Source organism: Amphiura filiformis, chromosome 4, assembly GCF_039555335.1.
Source record: "Amphiura filiformis chromosome 4, Afil_fr2py, whole genome shotgun sequence".
NCBI lineage: Eukaryota > Metazoa > Echinodermata > Ophiuroidea > Amphilepidida > Amphiuridae > Amphiura > Amphiura filiformis.
Window position 1 is genome coordinate 85,480,634 of NC_092631.1, and position 25,540 is coordinate 85,506,173.

A 25,540-nucleotide genomic window follows, 5' to 3' on the forward strand; every position below is an offset into this window, starting at 1 on the left:
ATATGTTATACGGTCTAAATGTTCTCTCACAGGTGGCAAATAAAATATGCTCTGATTTTGATGAAAATAATTTCAAATTATTTGTCTTGCAAAAAATCAGAAAAAGCATTGTTTTAACTACAATAACGTGCTTTGTATCCAGATAACACAACAGCTGTCATGGTCAAATGGACTCAATAGAACTCAAATGGGATTTTCCTATTTTTATGTGTTTCCAAGGTAACAAGGTGCTACATTATATTTTTATATAACATGGAAAGACATAACTTGAGATCATTTTCAACAAAATTGGAGCAATTTTCATTTTCATGTTAGGGTGCTTGGATTTGGTTCTCGATTTATTTTATTCTGATCTCTGTAAGTCTTGTCCACCTGGCCCTGCTGACTTATTGTCATGGTTTAGAAAAGCAAGGATATGCGAGGGAAATAAACAGAAAATTGCTGATCCCAATTTTCATCATGTTGACTGCTCTCAACAACTACAAGTTCTCAATCTATTATGCTTAACTACAGTAGTTACTACCAAATCACAACTACATGTACAACATCCATTTATGAATTGACATCAAGTCTTTATTTCTCAGTCTGAACATCAGGAACATAGATATAGGCTTTTATCACTCTATTATATGAAGGATCGGATATTTATCATATTTTCAAAGGGAACTATACCAGAAATATTATTTAGTATTAGCTGCCCAATATATAAAGTGAATATAATACATATGATAACAGCTTTCCGAGAGGAATTGATCAAGTCAGATATTGAACTTCCAGTACTTCAAACCTGGAGAGTATTGAGTGAAGATGTCCAAGTTTGTTTCATTATATCATTTTACAATAAAATTCTTGTCATTTGATTGATTATTTTTACTATTTTTAGTGCCAGCTGCCAAAAGACTACAAAGGACACTACAGACTTTTTAGTAGATGTCAAATATTTGATGTAACATATCTCCATTATTTAACTACATTCCTCATTCTATTTCCAGACTAATAGTTTTAATGAATGTTTGATGGCGTAAAATCAATAAAATCTTTCTGCCAGATATTCTACGTAAGTCTTTCTCAACTTTCCTGGTAAAACATATTATCGATTTTTCGTCATCAAACATTTGTTAGAATTGAAACATTACTTGGAATAGAAGGGGATAGATTAAATAACAAAGACATATTACAAAGTAGGTAATGGTGCCTCCATTGATTTTATTGATTTTATGCCATCAAACAATCATTACAACTATTACTGGAAAGACATATTACATCAAATACTCTACATCGAATACTCAAGAGTCTGTAGCGGTCTTAGCGGAGCTACCATGGCAACTCTGATGACAAACATGGTACATTGCATACAAATATTGAATATCCTATGTTTATTTGTTCAATGGCAAAAATATTTTTATTCTGTGAAATATGAACTGTTTCATTCAAATGCCTTTTTGAATGGAACAGTCCACATTTCACCTCATGAAAATATTCTTGCCATTGAACTGGAAAATAAACAAGAGTTCTCTGACACTCATTACTACTGAGAATTTTGTATTTTCTTTTTCACTTATTCAGTTTTCTTGGTATATGTCAAAAAAGCTGTAGCAGTGCTTTTGAGCTAGTGGAAACTCGTTAAATTTAATACAAGCTCTGATAATACAAAAAAAAACCTGATAAGACAAGCTTGATTTTCAGGTCCCTGGCACTGAATCCCTATGTAATATGTGATGAATAAGACAAAATCCTGATAAGACAAACTAAATTTTGTGGCCCCACAAATTTCGTATTAAAGAGTTTCCACTGTAATTAGTTTCGCCCTTTATACATATTGCATTGCTGAGGAATTTTAGATTTACAAAAACTACAAAAAAAATTATTTTGTGTCTTTTTCTCAAGTTTGACAGTAACACCATGTTGGAGGTTGCAGTGGCAGTTCAAATTGCGCACGCTAACCCAATCCCGCAGGGCTTATAAATACACAGAAGTAGAAGTGCAAATTGTCCATTCACTGACGACACAACCGTGTAAACACACTGACGGCACTCTCAACTTGAGACAAGATACAGTATAGTGAACCTTTCCCTAGCTTATATTTAACATTTTAGTTGTAGAAGCATCACTATCGTAACTTTCTAGCATCTTTTATTAGAGCCAGCAGAGCATTATTTACACTGTCTTCATTTTTGTGTTCTTTTCTCCCTTCTGAATGACTGCTGGTTCTCTCTCTGTTATGTCTTTTCTGTTCGGGTGATTTCCTGTATTTTCTGTCTTGCTCATCAGGGGTCCAACTTTTTTGATGTCTCTCTGGTGATCTCCTGTATCTTCTGTCCCGTTCATTTTGTTCAGGATTCCAACTTTTATGCCTTTCGGTCGAGCGAGACTCTCCTTTTGACACTTCTCTAGTTTTAGTTCTTTTTATTCTTTCATCATCAGATGACTCACTACTTGATTGTTTTCTTTTATGATCACGCCGACCTGAGGAGTGACTTTCATATCGATCTTGACCTTTGCCCTTTACCAATTTACTATGATTTGACCTATGACCACCATCACTAAAATCACTATCTGTCGAGTACTTGCTTTTCCTGTCATTAATAACACGACCTTTAACCTTATCATTACTATGACCTTTCACCTTTGATTGCTTGTGATCTGCATGACCTCTGGGTTTTCTTGACTGCCTTTCATCTTCATCGCTGGAATCCGAGGACTGTCTCTCTCGAGAATGGCTGACATTCTTACTGTTACTTTTTGACCTTGAATCACTAACTTTACCCTTTGACCTTGGGTCATAGTGATTCCCTTTGGATCTTGAATGTCTGTCTCTATCGCTACTATTGTCTCTTTGCTGACGTCTATCATCCGTGTGGCTTCTATTCTTGTCACTATATTTCCTACCTCTGTCCTGATCAATGTTCCTTGGTTTCCCATGTTGTCTTTTGAGGCCAGGTCTTTCATCTTCAGAGTGAGACAATGATCTTTTTTGATGAGAGGATGACTTTTTGATTGGTCTGAAATCAGTAAAAGGTTACAGGATAAAATTAATTAGGGACTGCATACACTAAAAGCTTCTTATAACACTCAAACAAGTACACCCCCACACGCTCACAGATGTCTAATTAACCACTGGCAAAATGACCAATAACCCCTTTCTTAAATAGTTCTGAACACATTTAAGATAAGCTGTAACAGAATGATCCTCTTTTATCCCTCTAAAATGAGACTGGAATTTTGTTACTTTTTTCAAACATTTTACTCAATTTGGACTCCTTTTTTGGACATTTTCTTTTCAAAATATGACAAATTTGAGGTACAGCACTGTTATGTGCCATACCTTGTCCAGGTTGCACTAAATGACCACCATTTTTAGGGATTTCTTACTCAATGACCCAATGACCAATTTTTGTCAAGATATGTCACAGAAAAACCCCTAGTTTTGAATCGCTGTCCACACACGCTCAGTTCGGAAGATGAGTGCCCTGTTCCCGGGGTGGTTACACTTAAACCACTTATCAGTGGTTTGGGGTATATGTGTTGTGCAGCAGAGTTAATTGGTCTGTCGGGTGTGTATGCACATAGACATACCTTTTTTGTCTCTTTGAAGACTCATCATCATCACTTGATGACTCTGATTCCGATGATGATGATTCTGAATCACTGCTGCTATCAGATGATGAAGACTTGCTTCGCTTTTTCTTGCGTCTCTTCTTATCTTTGCCTTTTTTCCTTTTCTCTTTCTTCAATTTCTTCTTTTTCTTCTTTGATTTACTGGTTCATAAGAATGAAAAGAAAAGAAAATTACAATCAACACACAATTTAAAAAAAAAATAAAAGTAACGCCTTAAAGCCTCATCCCCCACTTTATCCTATCAAAATAGATTTTGGTATCAGAAAAAAGTTATTTATTTTTCTCATAATCCCGGTGACATTTTTGGCATGCAAGATGTTGTACTTAGATGTAATAAAGTGATAGCCCTCAACCACAAGGTGGTTGACACCCATCCTGTTCTGTCTTTTTGCTTCTAATATCAAAACCACTAGTGCAATTTAGCTCAATACTCCGGTATCATATCATTTAGCCTCAATGTGGTGTACACAACACATTATGAAAAATCTGACCATCCCCTTTGAAAGAGGATAAGTTTTTAACAAAAGTTTTTCTTCTGTCTTTTTTCTACCTATTTTCTTGCTCACCAATGCTTCCAGTGTAACTAATGAAAAGCAATCATGCCAAAACGTTTTATTCTGAAGATATGATGCCTTGTATGGTTGATATCTTGATCAAGACAAACATGATGGTTCCAGATCCATAATTCTAATAAAGCTTATAAAACAAAATTTAAACAGAACCATGGTAAATGGAGGTTAACATTCTTACTTCATACCATGGGAAGCCAGAAACCTCTGCACAAAGACTATTGGAGGCGCTTCATGGAATTGCAGAACCTTCAGACATTCACAAGTACCGTATTCAACTAATTAGTGGTCTGATGCTTAATAGTCACTTTGGGGGATGCTTATGAAATGAAAGTCAAATCAGATCAATTCTGTGCTAGTGCTATAACCTATTCAACTAGTCTCTTACCTGCTTCCTTCAGCTCTGAGCAGGGCGGCAGTTCTCTCTAAAGATAAACCTTGCTTCAACAGTAGATCTCCTTCTTTTGATTTCTTCTTAATTTTCTTGGGTCTGTCTCGTTTTGGGGATTGGAGAGGCTCTGCCTTTTGAGACAAAAAAATACAACATACATGTATAAATAATAATAAAGTTCCATTGCATCAAATTACGACCAATTTTGCATAAAACTTGCAATAACTTACAGGTTAAATATTAACTACAAGTTTTGCTATATTAAATGGTTATTATTTCACTCAAGACACTTACACTTATCAACTTTTTGAAGACAAAAAAGGGGGAAATGGCATGTTTTTGATCAAGCCACCTAAAAGAAACATCTCAGGCCTAAAATATTACTGGTGTTATATATGTGACAAATGAGCTCTCTTCAGATGACTAATTTCCATTTTCATTAGGTTACAATGTAGTTTTGAGGCTGTCAATTGGGTCACCTACTTTTAATTTCAAATTTATATATATATATACTGGCTTGGCTTATTTTTGTTTCTTGTGACAGTTCTCCCAGTTCTTTGAACTTATCCAGTTTTCCTTCGTTATACTCCACAAAAATTATGAGCAATGTATTTTTAATACTTCTTGGCAATACGCACAAACACATAACATGGTCCGGACGACTGCATGCATGCACCTTACACTTACACTACAATGTACGTACACAGTACACATTTAGTACGCTACATGGGAGCACGTGTGGCCGAGTGGATAAGGCGCCCGACTCATAATCCATAGGTTGTGAGTTCGAGCCCCACTTGTGCCAACGTGTTGTGTCCTTGGGCAAGGCACTTTATCCTCATTGCCTACTGGGGGATGTGGTTGGGTTGGATTGGATGTTTGTATAGTTGTTTGTTTCAATGTTGCAATATTGGCGCTGATTAAGCTGCTGCCTGCAAATTGCATTGTGTCTGTTTAGGTGTGTTTAATGTACAATAATAGCAATTTGACCTGCGGATCACCATTAGAGTTTGAAATAAAATCTTCCTTTTTTTTTTTTTTTTACATGGATGCAACAGGTACATCCAGCCTTGGCTAAGAATTACTAAAAAATAGGTATAGTGTAAAGCAACCAATGCTGGCTAAGTGTGTGCTCGGCTTGCACTGGTAACTAAATTGGCTATTGATACTGCACCTGTGGTGCCTTTTATCATAGCCGCAAACTAGAGCTGCTCATGTCTAAGAGATGAACCATCATGTTATGAAATAGCAAACCACTGATGGGCTAAAACATACAATAAAAAGTAAATGAACTTACCTGCTTGGGTGGTGGAGCCTTCGGGACTTTCATGCCTCTGTGGAAGAACAAAGATGAGAGAGTTCAAATTTGCTTCAATCAAACCAACAAGCTTACAATATTTTGATATGTAAATTGGTGTCAATGATTTAAAATAAGGGGTCATCATATTAAGGGAAGGGGTATGAACGTTTGGACAGTATTTATTGTGGGACATTAGAGCACATCAGACATATCGAATTGCATTCTGAATACGAAGAATGTCCTTCTGATATCAAATAATTTTGATTTTTGAAATTCGCAATGTAATACACATTTTATGGCAAATCATTAAAATTGATATTTTTGATATTTAACAGTACTTGAAGTAAACTTTATAAATCTGATGATTTACACTTAAAGTGTATGTAGGTGGGATAAAAAGCCGACGATCAATTGAAAATTTTGACCTTTCGTATTGAAGATATGAATTTTTTTCCCCAAAAACACCAAAAAAAAGGTCTTTTGGGGAAAAATCCATATCTTCAATATAAAAGGTCAAAATGTTCAATTGATCGTCGGCTTTTCCTCCCAGCTACATACACTTTAAGAATATATCATTAGATTGATTAAATTTATTTTGAGGACTGTTATATATCAAAAATTTGAAAAATATCAAATTTTAATAATTGGTCATAAAATTTGTATTATATCGTGAATTTCAAAAATGAAAATTATTTGATATCAGAAAGACATGCTTCAGATTCAGAATGCAATTCGACACGCCTGAGGTGCTCTCATGTCCTACAAAAAATACTGTCGAAACGCCATAAACGCTCATTCTAGATCACTTAAGCAAAAAATAATTTTTTAGTTGACTTTTTTTTGTTAATTTTTATCATGAAATGGAAAATGGTCCACTCGGTCATTTGACATGTTTGCGACCAGTAGTGTCCACTTAGTACTGTCCATCAGGGTTGTAGCTAGACCAAGTTGAGTGCCGGCTAATTTTACTATCAAATTAGAGTGCTGACTCGGTGCACAATCTTTTTAGCGAACATGAGGGATCGGGGAATAGGATAGGGGGTATACCCAAAAAAAATTGTTTGGTTTTTTACTCTTTTAATGATGAATAAATCATTTGTGGGGGAAAAAATTAAAAATTAAAAAAAAAAATTAAAAAAATTGTTAATTTTTTTTTAGTGCCGGTTGGCGCCGGGCCGTGCTGGCTACCCCCCCCGACCGGCGGCGACCGGCGTGGCTACAACCCTGCTGTCCATGTAACCACAAGCCGAACTGACCACAAAATGTTTGGAACCATGCTTGGTACCTTGATTTAAAGCCATATTATAACATTTTCATACAAAATAGACTAGTATTTATTTGTCATAAAATGTTAGCTTTTATTTTCAGATATGTCCCCTTTTAATTTTGAGCCGAACAACTGAAGTAAAGCAAAGAAAATTGAATTTACTACCAGCGCCGATGTCGCTAATATGTATCACTCCGCCGGTTATGTTACGGTACTATCCATTGATGTGTATATCCATCCCGCACACCATGCACCGTGAACATTGTGTACACGTTCGACTAATTATTTCCATCGTAATAATAAAACAATGATTTCAGCGTTTTATTCAAAATCTCAGATTTTGACCAAACTAGAGCACCTATATAGTCTTGATTTTTTCAGGGTATGTTAGTTTAATAAGGTGCAATATAAATATAATCATGTAAAAAACAGAATTTTGAAAAATATTGAGTGCGTTCTCCTCAGCAAATGTTATAATATGGCTTTAAGAGTGAGTACTGTTATGTCATGGACTGTCCTGGTCATGCTAACTTTTGTAGCAATTTAAATTTGGATACAAAATCTTTATGATATGGATGGATCAGGTTTGGTCTGAATATAATATTTTTCTTATCACACTCCATACAAATAAAGATGCTTAAAAAATTCAAAATCAGGGGTCGCGCTAGGCAGGCTGCAATTAAGGGTCTCGGACCCACCAAAATACAGTTCGGACCCCTATTTTTAAATTTTCTGTAAGTTCAGGGGTTCCTGCAGACCCCCAGTTTTTCAATCTAGCACTACTGCAGAGATACTATTTATGGTGCATTTTGAATGTAGGCCCTACTCTAACTCGCCAAACTCTACTACGGACACCCGACTTTTTTACCTTCTGCAAGTTCAGGGCTCCCTACGGACTCTGTTCAAAATTAAAAATTGATGTGAACTCTATCCAAAAAATCAATGAATTCTGAATTTTTGTAATTATAATTTCAAAATACTTTTATAATGCCTTGACTTCGGTAGAATTTGATTTTGTGGCTGATCTAAATCCTATTTTAAAGCAATGGTCATTCCGGACTGCTTTGAGCCTCCTGCACATTTCAAGTGCTGCTAGGCTATACTTACAATGCTGTCATTAAGGCTTCTCTTTCAGCATCTTTAGCAGCTTGCAATTCATCTCTGATTTCTTGTCCACCGTCTCTGTCCTTGTTGAACCACTGCAGATCTTTACCTTTCTGCCATCGCCCCACTGGGGCCATCAGAGAATGCCCTGTTTTATACAAAAAGAAAGGAATAATTTTTCTAAAAAATAGTGCTGATATTCATGTGAGCGTACTTGAAATGCTACATACTACACTGGGTTATGAAGAACAGCAGTCCCTTGCTAAGATTGATGCCAGCGCCTGTTAATAAGCCACATACGCAAAGCTTTTTGTTCACTTCAAGGGCGCCGATTTGCGCCAACCAACGATTTGACGCACAATTGGCCAATCAGAGTATCGGTCTGTTGCTATGATTGTCAGATGATTGATTCAGCCAATCAGAACCCCACTTCTGTGTATACGCTGTGCACACGCTCAAAATGTAAACAAGTACCATTCTTTTCCAACAAAAACTGTACGGTACCTGAGAATTATGCTACCAACACCCCGGGGGCACACTCATGTATAAAAGTTGAGTATGAAATGACTCACAAAAATGACCTTAAGCGAGGATGTCAAAATTTTGTCAAACTAACCCTAAACGAGGATTTTGCTCAAATAAAAACACCCTAAGCGAGGAATTGGTTTCAAAATTTCCCCTAAACACCCTAAGTGAGGAAATGGCCTGAAATTTGCCCCTAAACTATGGCCGTGTAAAATTAATATTTTGGTTCTCGTCCCCTCCCGCCTCAATTTCTGGGATTTGTCAGATTTTTTTTTTTTTTTTAGATTTTTCAATTTTTTAGACTTTGGAATGATTTATGAAATCTTCATACATATAAATAAGTTTATTAGAGAACAAGCATCACTTCCAAGTCTTTTTGTGGTACTCTAGGGGGTTGATGCCTCAGAATCTCACATTTGAAAAAAAAAAAAAAAAAAAGGGCCTCATCGCTTCCTAGAGCACTGTTGGAGAAGACCGAAAACTACTGACAATGCTAATTTAACATTGAAAAAAAAAAAAAAAAAAAACACCTCCCTCCCTCATCAATTCATGAAAATCCTCTGGACGAGAACCAAAACATTAATTTTATACGGCCTAAGGATAGACATTGCGTGTGTTGGTATGAGTGTCATTCAGTGATGATGATGATGATGATCTGCTATTCAAGGCGCTGTTGAAGTCGGTGTGTAAAATCGCTCGGAAACCACTCTTTTGTGCTGAATAACTTGATAAATATGAAACCACTAATGGCCGTTAATTGGGCAACTTAAAAAAAAAACCACCCTACCCGAGGATCGTTCTTTAACAAAACACACCTTCTTCATTACAAATGTAATAACAGATCTGCGCGGATCCTCGTTTTGCTTACACCACCCTTTCAAGTGGATGCTTACAAGTATAATTCTGAGTGCCCCCAGGACCAACACGTACAGTAACAGAATGGTAGATTAGATAAACTGTGGTTATTGCAGGGGTCATAAAAATTATGTGGTCTTACGTAATATGTTTACCCCCTAAAGTTAGATACGAACAAACACTAGCCACAAATGCGAGGGCATCCGTGAGCAAATTCGTTGCTAATGTCTCTCGAGTAAGACCCGCACAGCAATGCACAGAGATAAAGCATCATAGCCAAACTACAAGCGGCCCTCAGGTATATAATATATAATATAACAGTGCGATCCAATCAAAAGAGAAATTGATTGCCTGATACGTGACCGCACACATTTTGCGCGGTCAATTATTCAACTACAGTTGTAACTACAAATTTCGAACGTTTGAGGACTTGTTGTACCAGGTTCCATATGGTGTCTTCAGTGTTAATTGTTTTCATTATAAATGTCGCAAAATAATAAATTTAAATTTGACAATAATTAACAACCTGTTTGACCTCTCCATATATTCATACATTGTTCACCTGTGTTTTCAATTTCATATCATATTTTGTGGTACCGGAATGTGTAATTTGCAGACATTTTTGGAGCAACAATTTCTTCGTACCAATGGCTAAGTGTGTATGTGAATGCACATTAAACACATACACAGCATCTGTTGGAACTCTTGGTCGGAGCCGGGAGTTTCAAATTCAATTATTGGAACTGGTGCTACAATGACTTCTGAGCGCGCGCGAGCGTGCGTGTATACATGCTAAGCGTTATGGCAACATGTACACGCACCCACACATTGCCGTCGCACTTCTATGATTGGCAGCTTTTGTTGTCAGTGCTATATAAATGTCACATCAATTGCCATTGGTCAAGTTTGTCTGGATCTGGTCGATTTTTTTGTAGGATAGCCAATAGCATGATAGGTTTTAAAAAGAACAATTTAGGTATGCTAGGTGAATTCAAATTTGCCATCAAACTGCATCATTTTAAAGCCCTTGAGTAAGGAAAGCCAAAACTGAAAACCTTTTTGTCATAGCACTTTCCGTAGCAAAGTTACATCTTGTCAAAGATTGACTTTCATCAAAATGATTCTGCTAGCAAAATTCCCCAAAACAGCATTTCGGATCTTAGTGTTTCTAGATCTTAGTCTCATGATGATAGCAGCTTTTTTAATGGAACTGCTATCAAAATCCCTCTAAAATTCCATACATGTGCGATTGTCTTATCACCATCAAAAATCATATATTTGGGTCAAGTGAAGTATAGAAAACATATTTATGTAGGTTTCCTTGACCAGCCTGTCCAATCTGTTCTATATCTAGATGTAAATATGTATTGTGTTTGGGCCCCGGTCTACATGTAGGCGAATTTGGCTGACTAGCAAATGTGTTAACTAAGGTTTGCCTCTCATACCTAGAACAACAATATAAAATCTTAATTTTATAACAGCATTTTATGGCTTACAATGTAGAATAACACAAAATGCCATAAAAAGATTTGTTCAAAATATCAGATACGACTGTAATGAATGACCATAATAATTTTGCACCATCTATTTTGAGTTCATAGTGTGAAATTGTCGGGTTTTCACACTCGGCAGTCCACGCTTTTTAATGCGTGCCGGTTCGAAATTCTGAAAATTGGTGAAAGCGTGGGGTTTAAACTTTTTCGGTAAAAAGCGTGGAATGATATAAAGCGTGGGATTAAAATAAAAAGCCTGGGGCTTCTTCCAACTTACAGTATATTTTTATTGAATGATAAAATAATCATAGTTCCAAGAAAAATCGCCAAAACTCGCACACAATGTCGCAAGATAAAATTCCATTTGATGCAGGCTAGAGCTTGTTAGCGAGTGTCCAGCGCAATGTACACAATATCCTCCCCGGAAGCCCTGCCAAAACACATACGTCATATACGCAAATGTCCGATTTTCCATGTGTTATTTTTCTTTACATTGATCGTATACGAGTGACGTCATTTAAAATCATGCATAATTGATTGAGCGAAGCAGCACGGAAGTAGGATATATATAGTCGCTGAACACAGCGCACGTCAAGTTTCATGACAAGAACAACATTTGAACGCCATAAAAGTACAGTTATTCATTAAAATGCTTATTATACATTACAGTACAGTAATAATCTTACTATAATTTGCCTTATGTTGCGTGTGTGCGTGCGTGTATGTGGGTAAAAGGCTCCGTCAGTTTTGATCCGAGCCTCGCCAAATTCGCACGGGGATGCAGAAAAATACTGGGGAGTGTCGTAAGCTACCTTCGGTCGAAATCGGAGGTCGAAGGTCAAAGGTCAAATTTTAAACTTGGTCCGATTGGGCTGTAACTCGGTGGGTGGAATCCTTGATGCTAGGGGAATGCGGAGGTCACATTTGGTTGAAATCGGTAAAGAATTAGGCTCAAAATCGGTGAAAATGTGGATCTTTGTTAAAATCCTAAATCCACAGTGCCACCCTGTGTGCACTGTCTGTTCATCTATAAATAGCTCTGATGCATTCTGTACATGTATATACTCGCTCTATACAGTGTTTATATTAACCCTTTAAGTAAGAAAGGGAGTAGTCAGTAAAATAAATACATGCATACATTAACTAAATTAATATATGTCACCCAAGGTCAAAGGTCATCCTGGGTCAAAGGTCATATGGGGTCAACAGGGTGAAACAGTCATCAAAGGTCATCAAACAGGTCAAAAGTCATGTGGGTTCATGCTATGTTGCTGTTATGCATACGGGCATAATGAGCTTAATAAGCATTTACGCATACGGGTATATAACTCTAGTAATATATAATTTGCATTGTTCACGTAAATGTATCAACTTAATGGAGAAAAAAACATCGGACTCGCATGTGTGAAATAGATGCAGAATTCGGCGTACTTGATTTACTTCGAACCAAATTGCGTACGTGCATGCGTGTGACTTCGTCAATACACAATGTTTACAAATAGCGGAAAAAGGAAAATGTGGTGGGAGTCAAGAATTTTCAGTATCATGGTGCCTCAGAAAAAGCGTGGGGGGGGGTCAGGAATTTTCAGTATAAAGGGTACCTCATTAAAAAGGGTGGGGGTAAAATAAAAAGGGTGGGAGTCAAACCCCACTGCCGAGTATGGTTTTGTTTTGGGCTTTGCCGATTTGGCTATTCATCTCATGATGATCATCATCATGATGCTGTGAATTTGTAAGCTTACCTAAATAGCATTCTCTGTCTTTGTCTGATTTCACATCTTCCCATTTGAACTGATCAGCACCTCCTCTGGTACCACCTCTTGGTACGTAGTACATTGTTTATATCAATGGTTTCCAGTAAAAGTAGGAATTTTAAAGTCTATAAAAATCGGGATAAAGAAAATTGTTGTTGTGTGTGTCAGCCTGAACAGCCTCGGCGGTGCACCTACGCAATCCTTGGCACAGCTGCAGGTCATGAATATTAATGAAGTGATGTCATCACTGATGAAGGCACTTCGTGATGGGTTTTTGTTTTGACAGGTTTTGAATAAACCTTTTTTATAAGCTATAATGAAAATTCTTTACAAAAGTCAGTTTTATTTAACATATATTGTCGTATATAGATGAAAAAGTAATGAAAAGATTTTAAAAAATCAATAAAAAAAGCTGTTTATCTTTCATTCATTCTCAGTATCACTCTCATATTTTTTTTCTTTCTTCCTTTCACTTTCTAAGCTTTTCTACTCTGCACCGGGACTCTGCATTAGGCCAAGTAAAATAAACATCATCATTTTTCTCAAAATTTGGTGAGAAAGGCCCTTATTATCATGATTATTTGTTATTTTGTTACAAATTGACCATTCATTTCTGTGCAATTAAAAGGCTATATGTTAACATACAGAGCCTGATAAATGCCACTCTCAGTGAATCTTGGTGAGAAAAACCTAAAAAAGCATGGCCAATGGCTGGAAATTGTGGGAATTTGGAGTCACAGAAAACCTGAATTCAAGCTAAAACCTCAAAAGTGGCATCTCTGATCATAGAAACAGGTAGGCCCCAATATTTTTGGTATTTCCCCAGAGGCCTATCCCTAAGAAAGCATTTTTATGAAATGATAACCAAGATCTTCTGTACATGTTTGATCGACACAATTTCAAAAACAAAAAGAGAGCAAATAAGAAAAATATTTGGAAATCTCCAAAAATCGGTGGGACATGGACGATGTTAATTACCAGTATTTATTTTACTTGGCCTTATACATAAAGGCCTTATTACTAGTTATTTCATTTCTTCCTTTTAATTATTGATGAATTCATGGCATTTTGCCTATTTGCTATGTAGCATTGGTAGCATATAATTGGCATTTTTTGTCCCGTTATGGGGGAGGCTGAATCTTCATCTCCTTCCAGTGCCGCTGAGAGCCATTACAGGCCAGGGGACTCACTAAATGGGTGACAGGATGTGCAGCCACATTGCCTATTCACCCCCATCTTTCAACTCTCATCCAATGACCTTTAGCTCCTTTTTCGTTTTACTGAACTCTCTCACCACCACCTTTTTTCTTTTCCTGTCACCAAAAGACCTTGTTCAAAGAGTTTTGGCCAAATTTCTGATAATCTTTCACCAAATGACCCCATTTTGTCATCATTTTTCTTCAAATTTGTCAAAAAATTTGATGACTTTCCGCAGTCTCATGGAAAGACCCCCTTTTTTGGTAAGATTTTCACCGGTCTCATGGAAAGACCCCCTTTTTTGGGCCTTCTCACCAAAAGACCCTCTTTTTTTGTCTAGGCTCTCACCGAAAGACCCCTAGTTTCGGACTGCTGTCCGCACATCCCTGTCACTTCCAAAATCAAGTCTCCCCCAGGTTACAGTGATAACGTACAGGAGTTCATTATTAAAGTGTGTGTGTGTGTCCCGGGTGGGGGTGTGTATGGGGGAGGGGGGTCATATATTAACAGCTGCATAAATTTCTTTGGCATTCAGTGAGAGCAAAATGTAAAAATATGGGGTCATTGGGTGAGAACATGACTTTTTTTTAAAATGGAATCTTTGGGCGAGAGCCGAAACATTGCCACAGAAACCTCGAACATTGAATTTCTAGTTCTAAATGGCTTCAAATTTCTTTGTTTTTCAAAAATAAGTAACAAAATCAGTGATAAATGAAAAGTTGCTGTTCAAATGGAAAAATAGGGGGTCTTCGGGTGACAGAGCAAGTGTTCGCATACAAATATGGGGTCTTTGGGTGACAGCGGCACTGAAAAAGGGGTCTTAACAGCCCTACATATATGTGTCACCTCCAAGTGGGTGTGCCCCCGGTATATAAAGACCACATGCTTATGCTTAGATTTAAAATTTGCATTTTTGCACTTTTTTTTTTTTTTTTGAAGGCTTCCTACCATTTAAAGCACTTGAAAAAACAAACATTTTCCTTGCCTTATCCCAATAAGGCCAGTATGGTGGTTTCAGGAATTTTTCTGAGGGGTGGAAAAAATTTTAGGGGGCTAAAATCTGAAAATTTGCCTAAAATTCTGTATTTTTGGGATAAAACTGTTAACATTTTATATCTTATAGTACTGGAGATGGGGAGAAGGATGCCCGGGGAAGGATGACATGGATGATACAGGTCTAATAAAGCAGAAACAAACTCTTATGATCAGATAGTTAGATTTTATAGAAATTTAATACACCCAAATCACAATTATGTAATGGGCATCATATGAAATAAACAATTGATACACATCCCTCTATTCGCCAGCGAAGTTACGTAATGTTACTAAGTCAATGGGATCATGCGCTTGAATAACGAAACAATCACCACACAAAGTATATGGCACTCGAAGGCATACCAAAAAGTTTGATCCGGTAACCAAGAGAATTATGTAACTACTACGATGCTGAATAGAACAAAAATGTTGAGAACTTTATTTTGATTGATTAAAGGTGTATGACCAGATTGACAGCATTTTGGTATCAGGTCAAAGTTCATATTTTTCTCATAACCCCGGTGACATTTTAGGCCTGAAACATGTTTAAAGGTGATATAAATAAACCCCATGGCATTGTTACCACCGCATTAGTCCTATGGGCCACTGCCATAAATATTTTTGGTTTCTAGACTCAACTATTGAAACAATTGAAGTTAAACCTTGGAGTATGAGTTCTTGGTTATGGGTCTCAATGCGAGGTAGAAACCTCCATACATTGTGCTACAATTATGCCTCCCACCTTTAATATCAAAATAAATTTTTATGTTGATAAACCACGAGCTGATCCTGTTAACATTCTTCAGAAATGTACAAAATCTAGTGGTTTCCTTTCGCAAAAAGAAATGAAAGGAATGATTAGTGGGTTTTTAGCGGGTTCGCCGTTGGACAAGTAGAACTTGTCCGACGGCGAACCCGCTAAAGACCCACTAATCGTTATGAATTCCCATCGTAAAAGCCTATCCCACAAAATGAAGGAATGGTGATTTTTTAGCAATGTTTCAATATCAATATAATATCAGAGTTAACAATACCAAACCAATATCATACTATATTTGTTTAAACATAATGTAAATACATTCGTGACTTCCCTCTAGTCCGAAGGGACGCTAGTCTGAAGGGACACTAGACCGAAGGTTCTCTAGTCGAAGGGTCACTAGTCTGAAAACCAAATTAAGTTTGCTAATCCGAAGGTTCTTTAGTCCGAATATAGAATAAGGGTTAGTGTTAGGGTTAGGGTTAGCGAGCCTTATTCTATATTCGGACTAGAGAACCTTACTTATTAATCGGACTAGGGAACCTCAGACTAGAGAACCCGATATTAGGCCTAGCGAACCTTTTTCAGAATTGGGACTAGCGAATGGTAAATTACATGTTAGGACTAACGAACCTTCACACTAAGGAGCTTACTTAATTTATCAAAAAGGAAGTCTAGTCTATTGTTTAATAATTTCAAGTGTGCAAGTTATGGAGGTCAACAATCTTGCATCTCTTGGCTCAGGCTGGTTGACAGGAGCTGCTTTAATTTAGGTTGCACAGGAGCCAAATGGCTTATGTCTTCAGCTTAATCTCACTCTCACACTTGACCGTTTACAATAGTACCAAAGAGGTTATACAAGCCTTATCCCTTTGCATATAACCCCAAATTCTTGGTTTGCCTCAAGTTCGGAGCTGATATAGGGGCATATTTCGCTGGTCGCAGTATTGAATCATGTGCATAAAGTTAATCTCATAGAGCGTACACGCACGCGTAGAGGGCAGTTTGTCAGTACACTTGCAATGTAATTGCAAAAAACCATTGATATCACTACTGAACTTGAGGTGAACCAAAGAATAGTAAATCTGCCATATTAGATTGTTATGATTGGGCATCAATATAGTCTACCTGTTACACTTGAAATGACCATAATTGGAGCCTTTAAGGGTAGACGAGGTATTGTTGGTCCAAATTAGTGAAAATTAACACTTTGATGTTTTGCAAAAGTTCATTCTACAAATCAATCATATACTTTGAAAACTTGCTTGATTTGTTGTTGTTAATGAGTTATGCACATTTTACAAAAGTGTTGTTGTTTCAGCCCTCTTTACAACATAACTCAAGAACCACATGACCTACAAAAGTATATGAATTCTTCTACACACTCGCCATGAAATGATCAATGCAATTTTTGCCAAAGCTCACTACCATTAGAAAGATACTGCAAACTAAAAAATTCCAACAGTTTAAAATAGTTGCTAACCTTAAGCTTGAGAGTTACTGTTGATGTAGTGCTTATGCATGCCCTCATCATAGGGCATTACACAGAGAATGCAAACAAGCACCCAATCCCAAGGTACACTACTTTGTCCTTCATGAGGGATACAAAATGTTTTGGAGTTTCTCAAACATTTATAAAAATTGGACCCTTAGATCTTTAATCAACCATTATTCTCCTTTCTTGAACAGTACATGAGTAAAATTAAATTGTGTTTCAAACTAACAAAGGACATAGAATTTTATATAGTGTGCTTAATATAATTACTACTAACTAGCTTATTCCAAAGAAAATATACATTATATATATCTATATATGAAGCTTAAGCATAAGATAAATACACTGTACAACAGGTTTAAGTTTTAAAGAATGGCTCCTGTAACCATGGTTTGCCTACTGAAGAGGTCAAGGGTCACACTACTTAAGAATGCAGGGATACTGTGCTGCTGCTGTAGAAATGATTCAATAAAGTCAGTCAGGGTAGAGGAGAAATCATTCTCAAGTAGCTGCATGTCCCCTGTTGAAGTGGTCTGAAAATAAAAAATAAAATGGAAAACCATGTCAAATATAGGCAAACAACAGGTACACTACCAGTGTTGTTAATTTACCGGTAAATTAAAAATGGCGGTAAATTACCAGTGGTAAAATAAGTAAATTATAAAAGAGAACAATAAAAATTCAATTCTTTTCATATTAAGAGCTACATAGATACTTGAACACAGTCCTGTTTTGTTGAATATACCTTTCCAGATGTAAATCAGCTTCATAAATAAAGCTGAAGTTTTAAGAAGTGAAACAAAAGTCATGTAGTATTTACGTACATTTTTAACAAGTGTTTCAATGTTTTCTCTCATATTAAACAACACACGGACACAGAGCCTGTCTAGCCACTTGGCACAGGAGTCCTGGACTATAACATCTGAGAAAACTACATTCCGTTTTCATTTTCATGGTAGAACATTTATGCTAGGAATTTCAATTGAATGAACACAGCTTTTAAAAGCTGTAAACAAAAAAATTGTCAGACTGTTCATTCAATTGAAATTGCCACTGTATCTCATGAGTGATGGTAATGAACCTGGTCATTCATAATATTTGGATCTGGTTAAAAGTAAACTTGTCAAAAGTTATACTTCAAGGATGCTAATCACAACTTACATGTACGTATGAATGATGATGTTATACAGTGGTACCCAAAATATGCAGGGAGTACTTTGGTAAAACAGAGACAAAGAGCATTTATATTCAGAATGATGTGAAATCAAAACAGCCATTCTTTAGTCACAAGTTCACTCATATTTGTGACAAAAAATATGGGAAATTTTACCTTGAGTAGTACAGTTCCTTAAAGAGGGATGTGGCGATTTAATTGTTTGAAGTTTTCATCTTAAGGTCGGATCGTCGGCTATCGTGTTATGCACCGAATCCCCTCAAAATTTCCTTAATTGTGCCTTATCCTGTAATAAATATCTTCCCCAAATTACAGATCGGGCATCATTTAAATCGCTCAGAATCCATAAAAAACGAAATGTCAATTTTCACTAACTTAGCCGTCTCATTGATATTGCACAATCACATCGTGCATGTATGAATAAAATAATAACATTGCGTAGCATAGTTTCATTGAACATTTTTGTCTGATTTTTCTGGGAAATTTTTAGAATGCTATGAGTTGTACAGTAAGAATATATGAAATTCTCAGTGCTTTATAACATTTAGCGAGCGACAAAATTCAACACACTTGTGCACAGCGGCTCCCCGGGCTCTTGAAATTGTCTCCGGGAATTCAGCTGTGAGCATAAATACTCATACACACACCGCTTATCACGGAGCTATTTGGCTCCCAAGTTTCACTAGTTTTCAGTACACAATTAACTTACCAGTCAATTTGGTAAATATCCAATACCTCAAAGTCATAAATAAAGTGGAGATATGCATGTTTCTAAAACTGAACCATTATTATTGGGTTTTACATGTCGGGTAAATTTCATGATTTCGCCATGGACCTGTTCCATTAAACACTGTACAAACTACAACCAAAGGAGCCAATGCAGCGCCGGGCATCGCCTAAATTTTTTTTCCCAATTGCGATAACACGCATCTCGCATCTTGCGAGCAAACAAAAAAGAAGACGGCAGCCAGCAAAATTACGACAATAAGACTCCCTGTTTAGTGGAAAAAAGTTTTGTTTACCTTTTGAAGGATTTATCTGAATAGTGTTTTCCCACCCAGTGAAAGTATTAGTGTTTGGTCAGAGACTTTTGAAGTAGCAAATATTAATTGTTATGAATAGATCTTTCTTTATGAATGAAATTTGCCACCTACTACGTAATATTTGGACACTTTACACACGCAAAAGTGTTTTCTGTAAAAAATGCCTAAAATAGGGGATTTTCAGAATTATTGTCACAAAAATTGACTTAATGTAGACATTTTTTTAAATTGAAAGTTAAACACAACAAGATTACCTAAATTCTCTCGCCAGCTTTGTTGTTACTTTTCAGCTTCTTTAAGCAGAAATAAATTTTTAACGACATCAATATTTTCACAGACTAGAAACACGTGCTATTACGTAATTAATGGACTTAGGCGAAAAAGCTGGCGAGAGATTTTAGATAATATTTATTTACAATTTTTCCGATAGTAAAAGTTGGAATCGGAGTTGAAGTTTTTGCTAGCAATAATTATTAGTCGTAAAATTAAGGTTGAACTAATTAATTGATATTCATTAATTAATGCAAATTAGCAACTCAAATATTTTGTGGTTTCAAGCATTGGGGTGTATAGTTTACTCATAAAAATCAAGAGGTGTGCACTAGGAGGCGGAATATTTTTTATAATTTTTTCCTTGCCGACGTGTGGGAACCGAGTTTCCTACCTTAAATCAATGACTTTGACACAAATACCCCATCTATTAAATTTCACATTAGAATTCCAATCCGTTTGAATATGAGAGCTGAAAGTTTTAATAAAAAAATCCTTTTATTTCATATTTTACTTATTTTACCCTATTTTACCACAGTAAATTAAGATGGTGGTAAATTACCAGGAATTTACCATGTAAATTAACCGGCAATTTACCGACTCACAACACTACCAACAGCAACAAGCCGGAGAAAGGCCCTGGATCTTGTGTGAGATACACACATATATAAGAGTTCTTTGTTTGAACCCAAATATAGGGTTATAAAAGTTGAATGACTCAAATATCACTTCAATGGAAGAAAGAAGTATCTAAATGTTACATTATAGATAGAGCAATCACCTCACTTGGTTTCTTAGATATGAATGTGGAACTTTAGGACACATAAGAAGTGGCATATGTCTACCTTACCATGGCCAAGTCTCTTGTACATTGTGCTAAATAATTGTATCACAATCCCCAATATGACAGTATGAATTGGCCTGGCAAAATAAAGAGTGGTTAGAAACAACCATCCCATTTTAGACAGCAAGTTTGACCAACCTTTTCCTAAATTATTACAAACTATAGCCCTTTAAGCATCAGTGGTAGAATAATCTGTAAGTAAGATTTAATATACTTTTAAACATTAGTTAAATATTGCTGTAAAAATTGGCTTTCCTTTATTTGAACCACCCCATACAAAGAGCCATCAACCATACATGATTGTACTTACTTGGAATAAGAGTACATCTGAAGCGCTCTCCGCATACATTGACATTAGATGATACTGGTTTTCTGCTGGGTTATTAATTTGATAACCTGTCAGTCTGTAGCAAGCTTCACGGAACTCTTGTATCTTCTTAGCAAACACTTCTTTCAATCTTTGATTCTTCAGTTCACATGCTTTGACTTCCTTCTTGAGAGCTGTGGGCAATGGAAAGTTGTGGTTTAGGCAACATGTTTAGTTTTAGTCCTATAGAGCTATTGGTGCCACGATAGGTACAGTATTCAAATATTTTAAAATAAGACACCACTTTTTCTGAAGCAGCAGATGCTAATTCAATCATTCTGAATTATTCTTGAAAGCCATTGTTACCACAATGTATATACTTATATACTTTACCATACAAATCTTCTATGTTGCTCCCGGATGTTGCTATTTCTTCAATTAAATTTGTTCTTATATACCATTGCAAATGTTTCAAACATTTGTCTTGATTTCCAAAAATTGTAACAATGAATCAACTTTTCAATATATGGAACAATTTACTCCTAATTGGGTAAAACCGTACACCCACCCAATCTCACACCCTGGGTGCCTCCACTGGGACAGGGTGGAGCTGGGTAACACACAGGGCACCCAACCCATACCAGCCCTGGGGTTAGGGTTAAGGGCATATCATATGAAGCAATTGATAGGAGCGTATTCATTTTTTATGTCACTTCTGTCGCTGATTGGCAGAGTGAATGCCGATATCTAATTGATAAACAGCTAGCATGCCCAATTATCAAATCACTAGCCAGTGACTTCAAGGCAATTTTGATGCTCTATGCTTGCAGCAATTGCACGCTGATGGCGATTGTGTAAATGCTCCCAGTGTTTGATCACTTGCGATTTTTAAATAGCACGCTGCGATTGCTCATATGATATGCCCTTTGAGGATGAGTTTAGATCATAAAGCTTACCTTCCACTTCTTGTGAGGAGCCTTCTTTGAGTTTCTTTGACACCTGCATAGTGACATCATCAACATTTGGTCCACTCTCCTCAAGAAATTTGACCCTCTGTCTTAATGTTTCACACTCTTCTCTTAATTTACTGAGTTCTCCTGCTCTCTCTTGCCTAGCCATGCTGGCAGGGTTCATACTGAAGCTAATAACTTTGAGTTTAGTTGGATCATAGTCACCCTGGATGAAAGATTGACAAAGTATGTGTTTCTATCAAGCAGATTGAGGCAAAATTGGAAGTTTTAAGTTGTTTGCAAAATGCAAATCTAGGCAACAACGAAGGTATGCGAATAAGGTGATATGTGACATGATCTGATCCAATCACGCTAATAAGGAGGAAAAGTTTATGAGAAGCTTAGATTTACTATATTTATACTCTGAATATCATTATCTATAACTGGATGCATGAACTGTACCACAAATTGTTGAATCACAACAGCATCTAGATACTTCCCAAACTGAACACGTCCCAATTTGCCTTTTTAAGGACTCAGATGGAACTACAATTGAATATGGGTCTAAAAACTACATACACGTAGTTACACATATAGCTCATAGCACAGGAAATATGTTCTGTGTGCATGCCAACAAGTTAATACCAGTAGTTTTAAGGCTAAAATGATGTTTCAGTAACAACAGATGCATATAACATACCTGCAATTCTCTCTGTTCAAATCTGGCCTCTAGGAGCTCATTTCTCTCTGACATCTTGTAGAGTTCTTGCTCTAGCTCTTCAATTTGTTTCTTCATCAACTCAGTATCATTGCTTGGTTCATCAGGTGTCTTAAATGGGGTTGGCTCAGGTGTAGCTTTGGCATGTGATAACTCCTCTTGTAAATGTGACACTTGAGACTCCAGCTGAGGGTGAAAGTTTCATAAATAATGCCATAAAACATTACAAGATTTAGGTACTTTACGCGTCCAGCTGCGTAATTACAGTGTCACCGATTGGCTGTTCATACAACCTGACAATAGTTGGTGAAAGTATTAAGTCCTGCACAGTTGGTACCAGTGTCCTTGTCAAAGAAATTTGCTATAGTCTGTCTTGTCTCAAGTTGAGAGTAATTTAATGCCATGCTGGATTTTGAGGTGGCAAATTCAAATGGTGTGTATGCTAACCTTATTCCGTGGGGCATATACACACACATAGTCCTTACACCATTTGTCCATATAAGCTGGTGATGCAATAACATAAGTGCCCAATAACGTAAACGGAATTTCAATATGCGGCTGCAAAATCCAACATGGCGTTACTCTCAACTCCCCGTGAGACACACTATAGTATCTTTTCCATAATTATCACTTAATTTTTGTGGGGTTCGTATTCTGCAATGCTACAGGCAACCACAGGATTTCTCCATGCACAGCGATCACCTGTAAGATTGTTGTGTATGGAGAAATAGTCTGGTACCCTTCAGCACACCCAAAGGATGATGATGACAATGAACTCATTTCGCATACCTGTTTAACTTGAAGTCTGTACTGACTTGCATCTTCTTTACTTCCCTTGATATCAATCTGAGGACATGAATAAGATAATGTGTTACTATTGTTGAATAAAGCTAAGAATTCAGCATGGGTCCATGTATCAAATATTAGCTCTACACCAGCAGGCTGCCACCATAAAACCTAAACAATAGACCATCTTATGAATGCAAATCATCCCGTGTTAAATTGCCCACAGTTGCAAGTTATCTCTGCCTGGCTTAGTTTGTTATCATTCAGTACTTAGTAACCTGTGACTATTGACCGGTCACAGCAATCTTGTTCATGTACTGTATTCATCCTAACTAGTAGCCACCTGTGTGTAACTTATTCATTTTAATGGGCCTTTATCACTTGATATGTTCAAAAGTCAAATAGCAAGGACAACAACATTGCAATTCAAGGTAAATATATATAATTGTTGAAATATGTTGCAGTCATGTGAACTTGATGTCACCGGATTGTGGTTTTCCTGTGATTTGATTGCGATTTTGAAATTGCATTTATAATAAGGGGCACTTAAACAGGTGTAAGATAATGGTGAAAGTCAAGAAGAGATTACGTAGGGGACTGGAGGTGTACATTATTACGAGTGCTTAAAACCAGAACTGACCATTTCCAACATTTCTAAAATAAATAATCCCAGCGAAAAACATTAATTCTTCAATATTCTCATTACAGGTCTTTCAACTAATCTGTGTCCATTGTGAACACTTGGAACATGACAGCTTTAAATTTGCAAGCAGCAATACACATACACACAGCACAGCTAAATCCTTTGCACAACTGACCAATCACATTCCTGGTTAAAAGGAAAGACCTGTATAAGCTTCTGGCTAAGTTCACAATTAAGTGGACATAACCAGTTTGGGTTCTTAGTCCTTGCACTATGACTGGATACATAAGTTTTAAGGTCAATCAATTCACTTACTTCTAGTGCTTCAATCTGTCTGTGGCATGACTGCAGGTTGTCCTCTGCCTGTTTCAATCGAGCAAAATTCTGTGATTGGTAGCCTGCCTTCAGGGCCTCTGTGTCATACGAGTTGTAAATTTGCTTCATACTATCTCTCTCCTGCAAATGTAAATTAAATATGGGAACAGCTTGATATTTGCCAGTATTTTGATAACATGTCTTATCACCAACTATATATCTGGCATACCATTCTTTGTATGCCACTATGATATTATTTTAGAAAGAGAAATATAATGCATCTCTCAGTCTCACAGTATATTTCCCAGCAAACTATTACAACAAACATTCTCTAGGATATGTCACAACTGATACAGCATAAGGTGTGAGTAGTGCCCTTGTCCAAGTGCTGTGTTTGGGACCTGAAAATGTATCACACTTAATATGAGAAATGTCCTTATTTATTTTGCACCCAGTCTGACGAATTAAACATTGCAGGATTTAACATTAGGTGTAATTGGCAGATCTATTCCATCCACTAACCCTAATCTTATCCAGATTTTTTTTTTGGGGGGGTGTTAGACTAGATTTATGTAATTACACCCATGATCAGGGGAATGGAGGAGAGTTCATTTACATTACCCTCTTGAAAGTGTCCAAACACTTTTGATGAGCATTGCAGATGGCAGATGTTACGTCAACAGCTAGATTTTACAATCAGCTTTGCCACCTATACTTTTATCAGCTCGTAATCGGCGGAAATTGTTAGGCTTTTACCACTATGCTGAAAAGTAGAACAACCTTAAGAGTGATATAATTCACCTGTCTGGTCTATATTGTGTGTGCCAAGTAATAATTTGTGATACTTCTGGCAAGATGTCACAAGGCAATTCTCAAAATAAAATATATTGATATTAATCTGCGATATTATAGGCCCCGCCAATTACGAGCTGATCAAACTGTAGAAGCTGTAGATAGTAGTGCACGGTTAAGCCACATGCAAGGAGAACCTCAAACTTGTAAGCATGACAGAAAGAAATACATAACTTTACACAATGTTATGTATGACTGGTTCAATTCCTATTCATGCATGCTGCCCGATAGAACCTCTCTTCTCACATGGTGGAACCATGCAATGGGCGAATAGTAC

General features: G+C 36.7%; 2 protein-coding genes across 3 annotated transcripts in view; both read right to left on the bottom strand.

Moving 5' to 3' along the window:
• Positions 1–557: 557 nt before the first annotated feature.
• LOC140151575 (uncharacterized) lies at positions 558–13,056 on the bottom strand. The gene is made up of 6 exons (XM_072173969.1): positions 12,866–13,056; positions 8,254–8,398; positions 5,877–5,913; positions 4,577–4,710; positions 3,577–3,759; positions 558–3,002 (listed from the first exon to the last, which is right to left on the bottom strand). The coding sequence occupies exons 1-6, from the start codon at positions 12,957–12,959 to the stop codon at positions 2,111–2,113; spliced, it is 1,485 nt and encodes a 494-aa protein (XP_072030070.1). The 5' UTR covers positions 12,960–13,056; the 3' UTR covers positions 558–2,110.
• Positions 13,057–15,285: 2,229 nt separating this feature from the next.
• The window catches only part of LOC140151579 (mitotic spindle assembly checkpoint protein MAD1-like), a 39,137-nt gene continuing 28,882 nt past the window's right edge, over positions 15,286–25,540 (bottom strand). For both annotated transcript variants that reach the window (XM_072173974.1, XM_072173973.1), the window contains exons 13-18: positions 24,412–24,552; positions 23,457–23,513; positions 22,650–22,853; positions 21,956–22,175; positions 21,003–21,193; positions 15,286–17,894 (exon numbers count right to left, since the gene is read on the bottom strand). In XM_072173974.1, the coding sequence (XP_072030075.1) occupies positions 17,727–17,894; positions 21,003–21,193; positions 21,956–22,175; positions 22,650–22,853; positions 23,457–23,513; positions 24,412–24,552 (981 nt within the window). In that variant the 3' untranslated portion in view covers positions 15,286–17,726. The remainder of the gene's footprint in view (positions 17,895–21,002; positions 21,194–21,955; positions 22,176–22,649; positions 22,854–23,456; positions 23,514–24,411; positions 24,553–25,540) is intronic.

Excerpts from the sequence above, each read along its gene's own strand:
- LOC140151575 (XM_072173969.1), bottom strand. The coding sequence starts at position 12,959 with ATGTACTACGTACCAAGAGGTGGTACCAGAGGAGGTGCTGATCAGTTC. Across the intron at positions 3,760-4,576 it reads CTCAGAGCTGAAGGAAGCAG|TAAATCAAAGAAGAAAAAGA; the intron begins GTAAGAGACTAG and ends CTTATGAACCAG. Across the intron at positions 3,003-3,576 it reads TCTTCAAAGAGACAAAAAAG|ACCAATCAAAAAGTCATCCT; the intron begins GTATGTCTATGT and ends TACTGATTTCAG.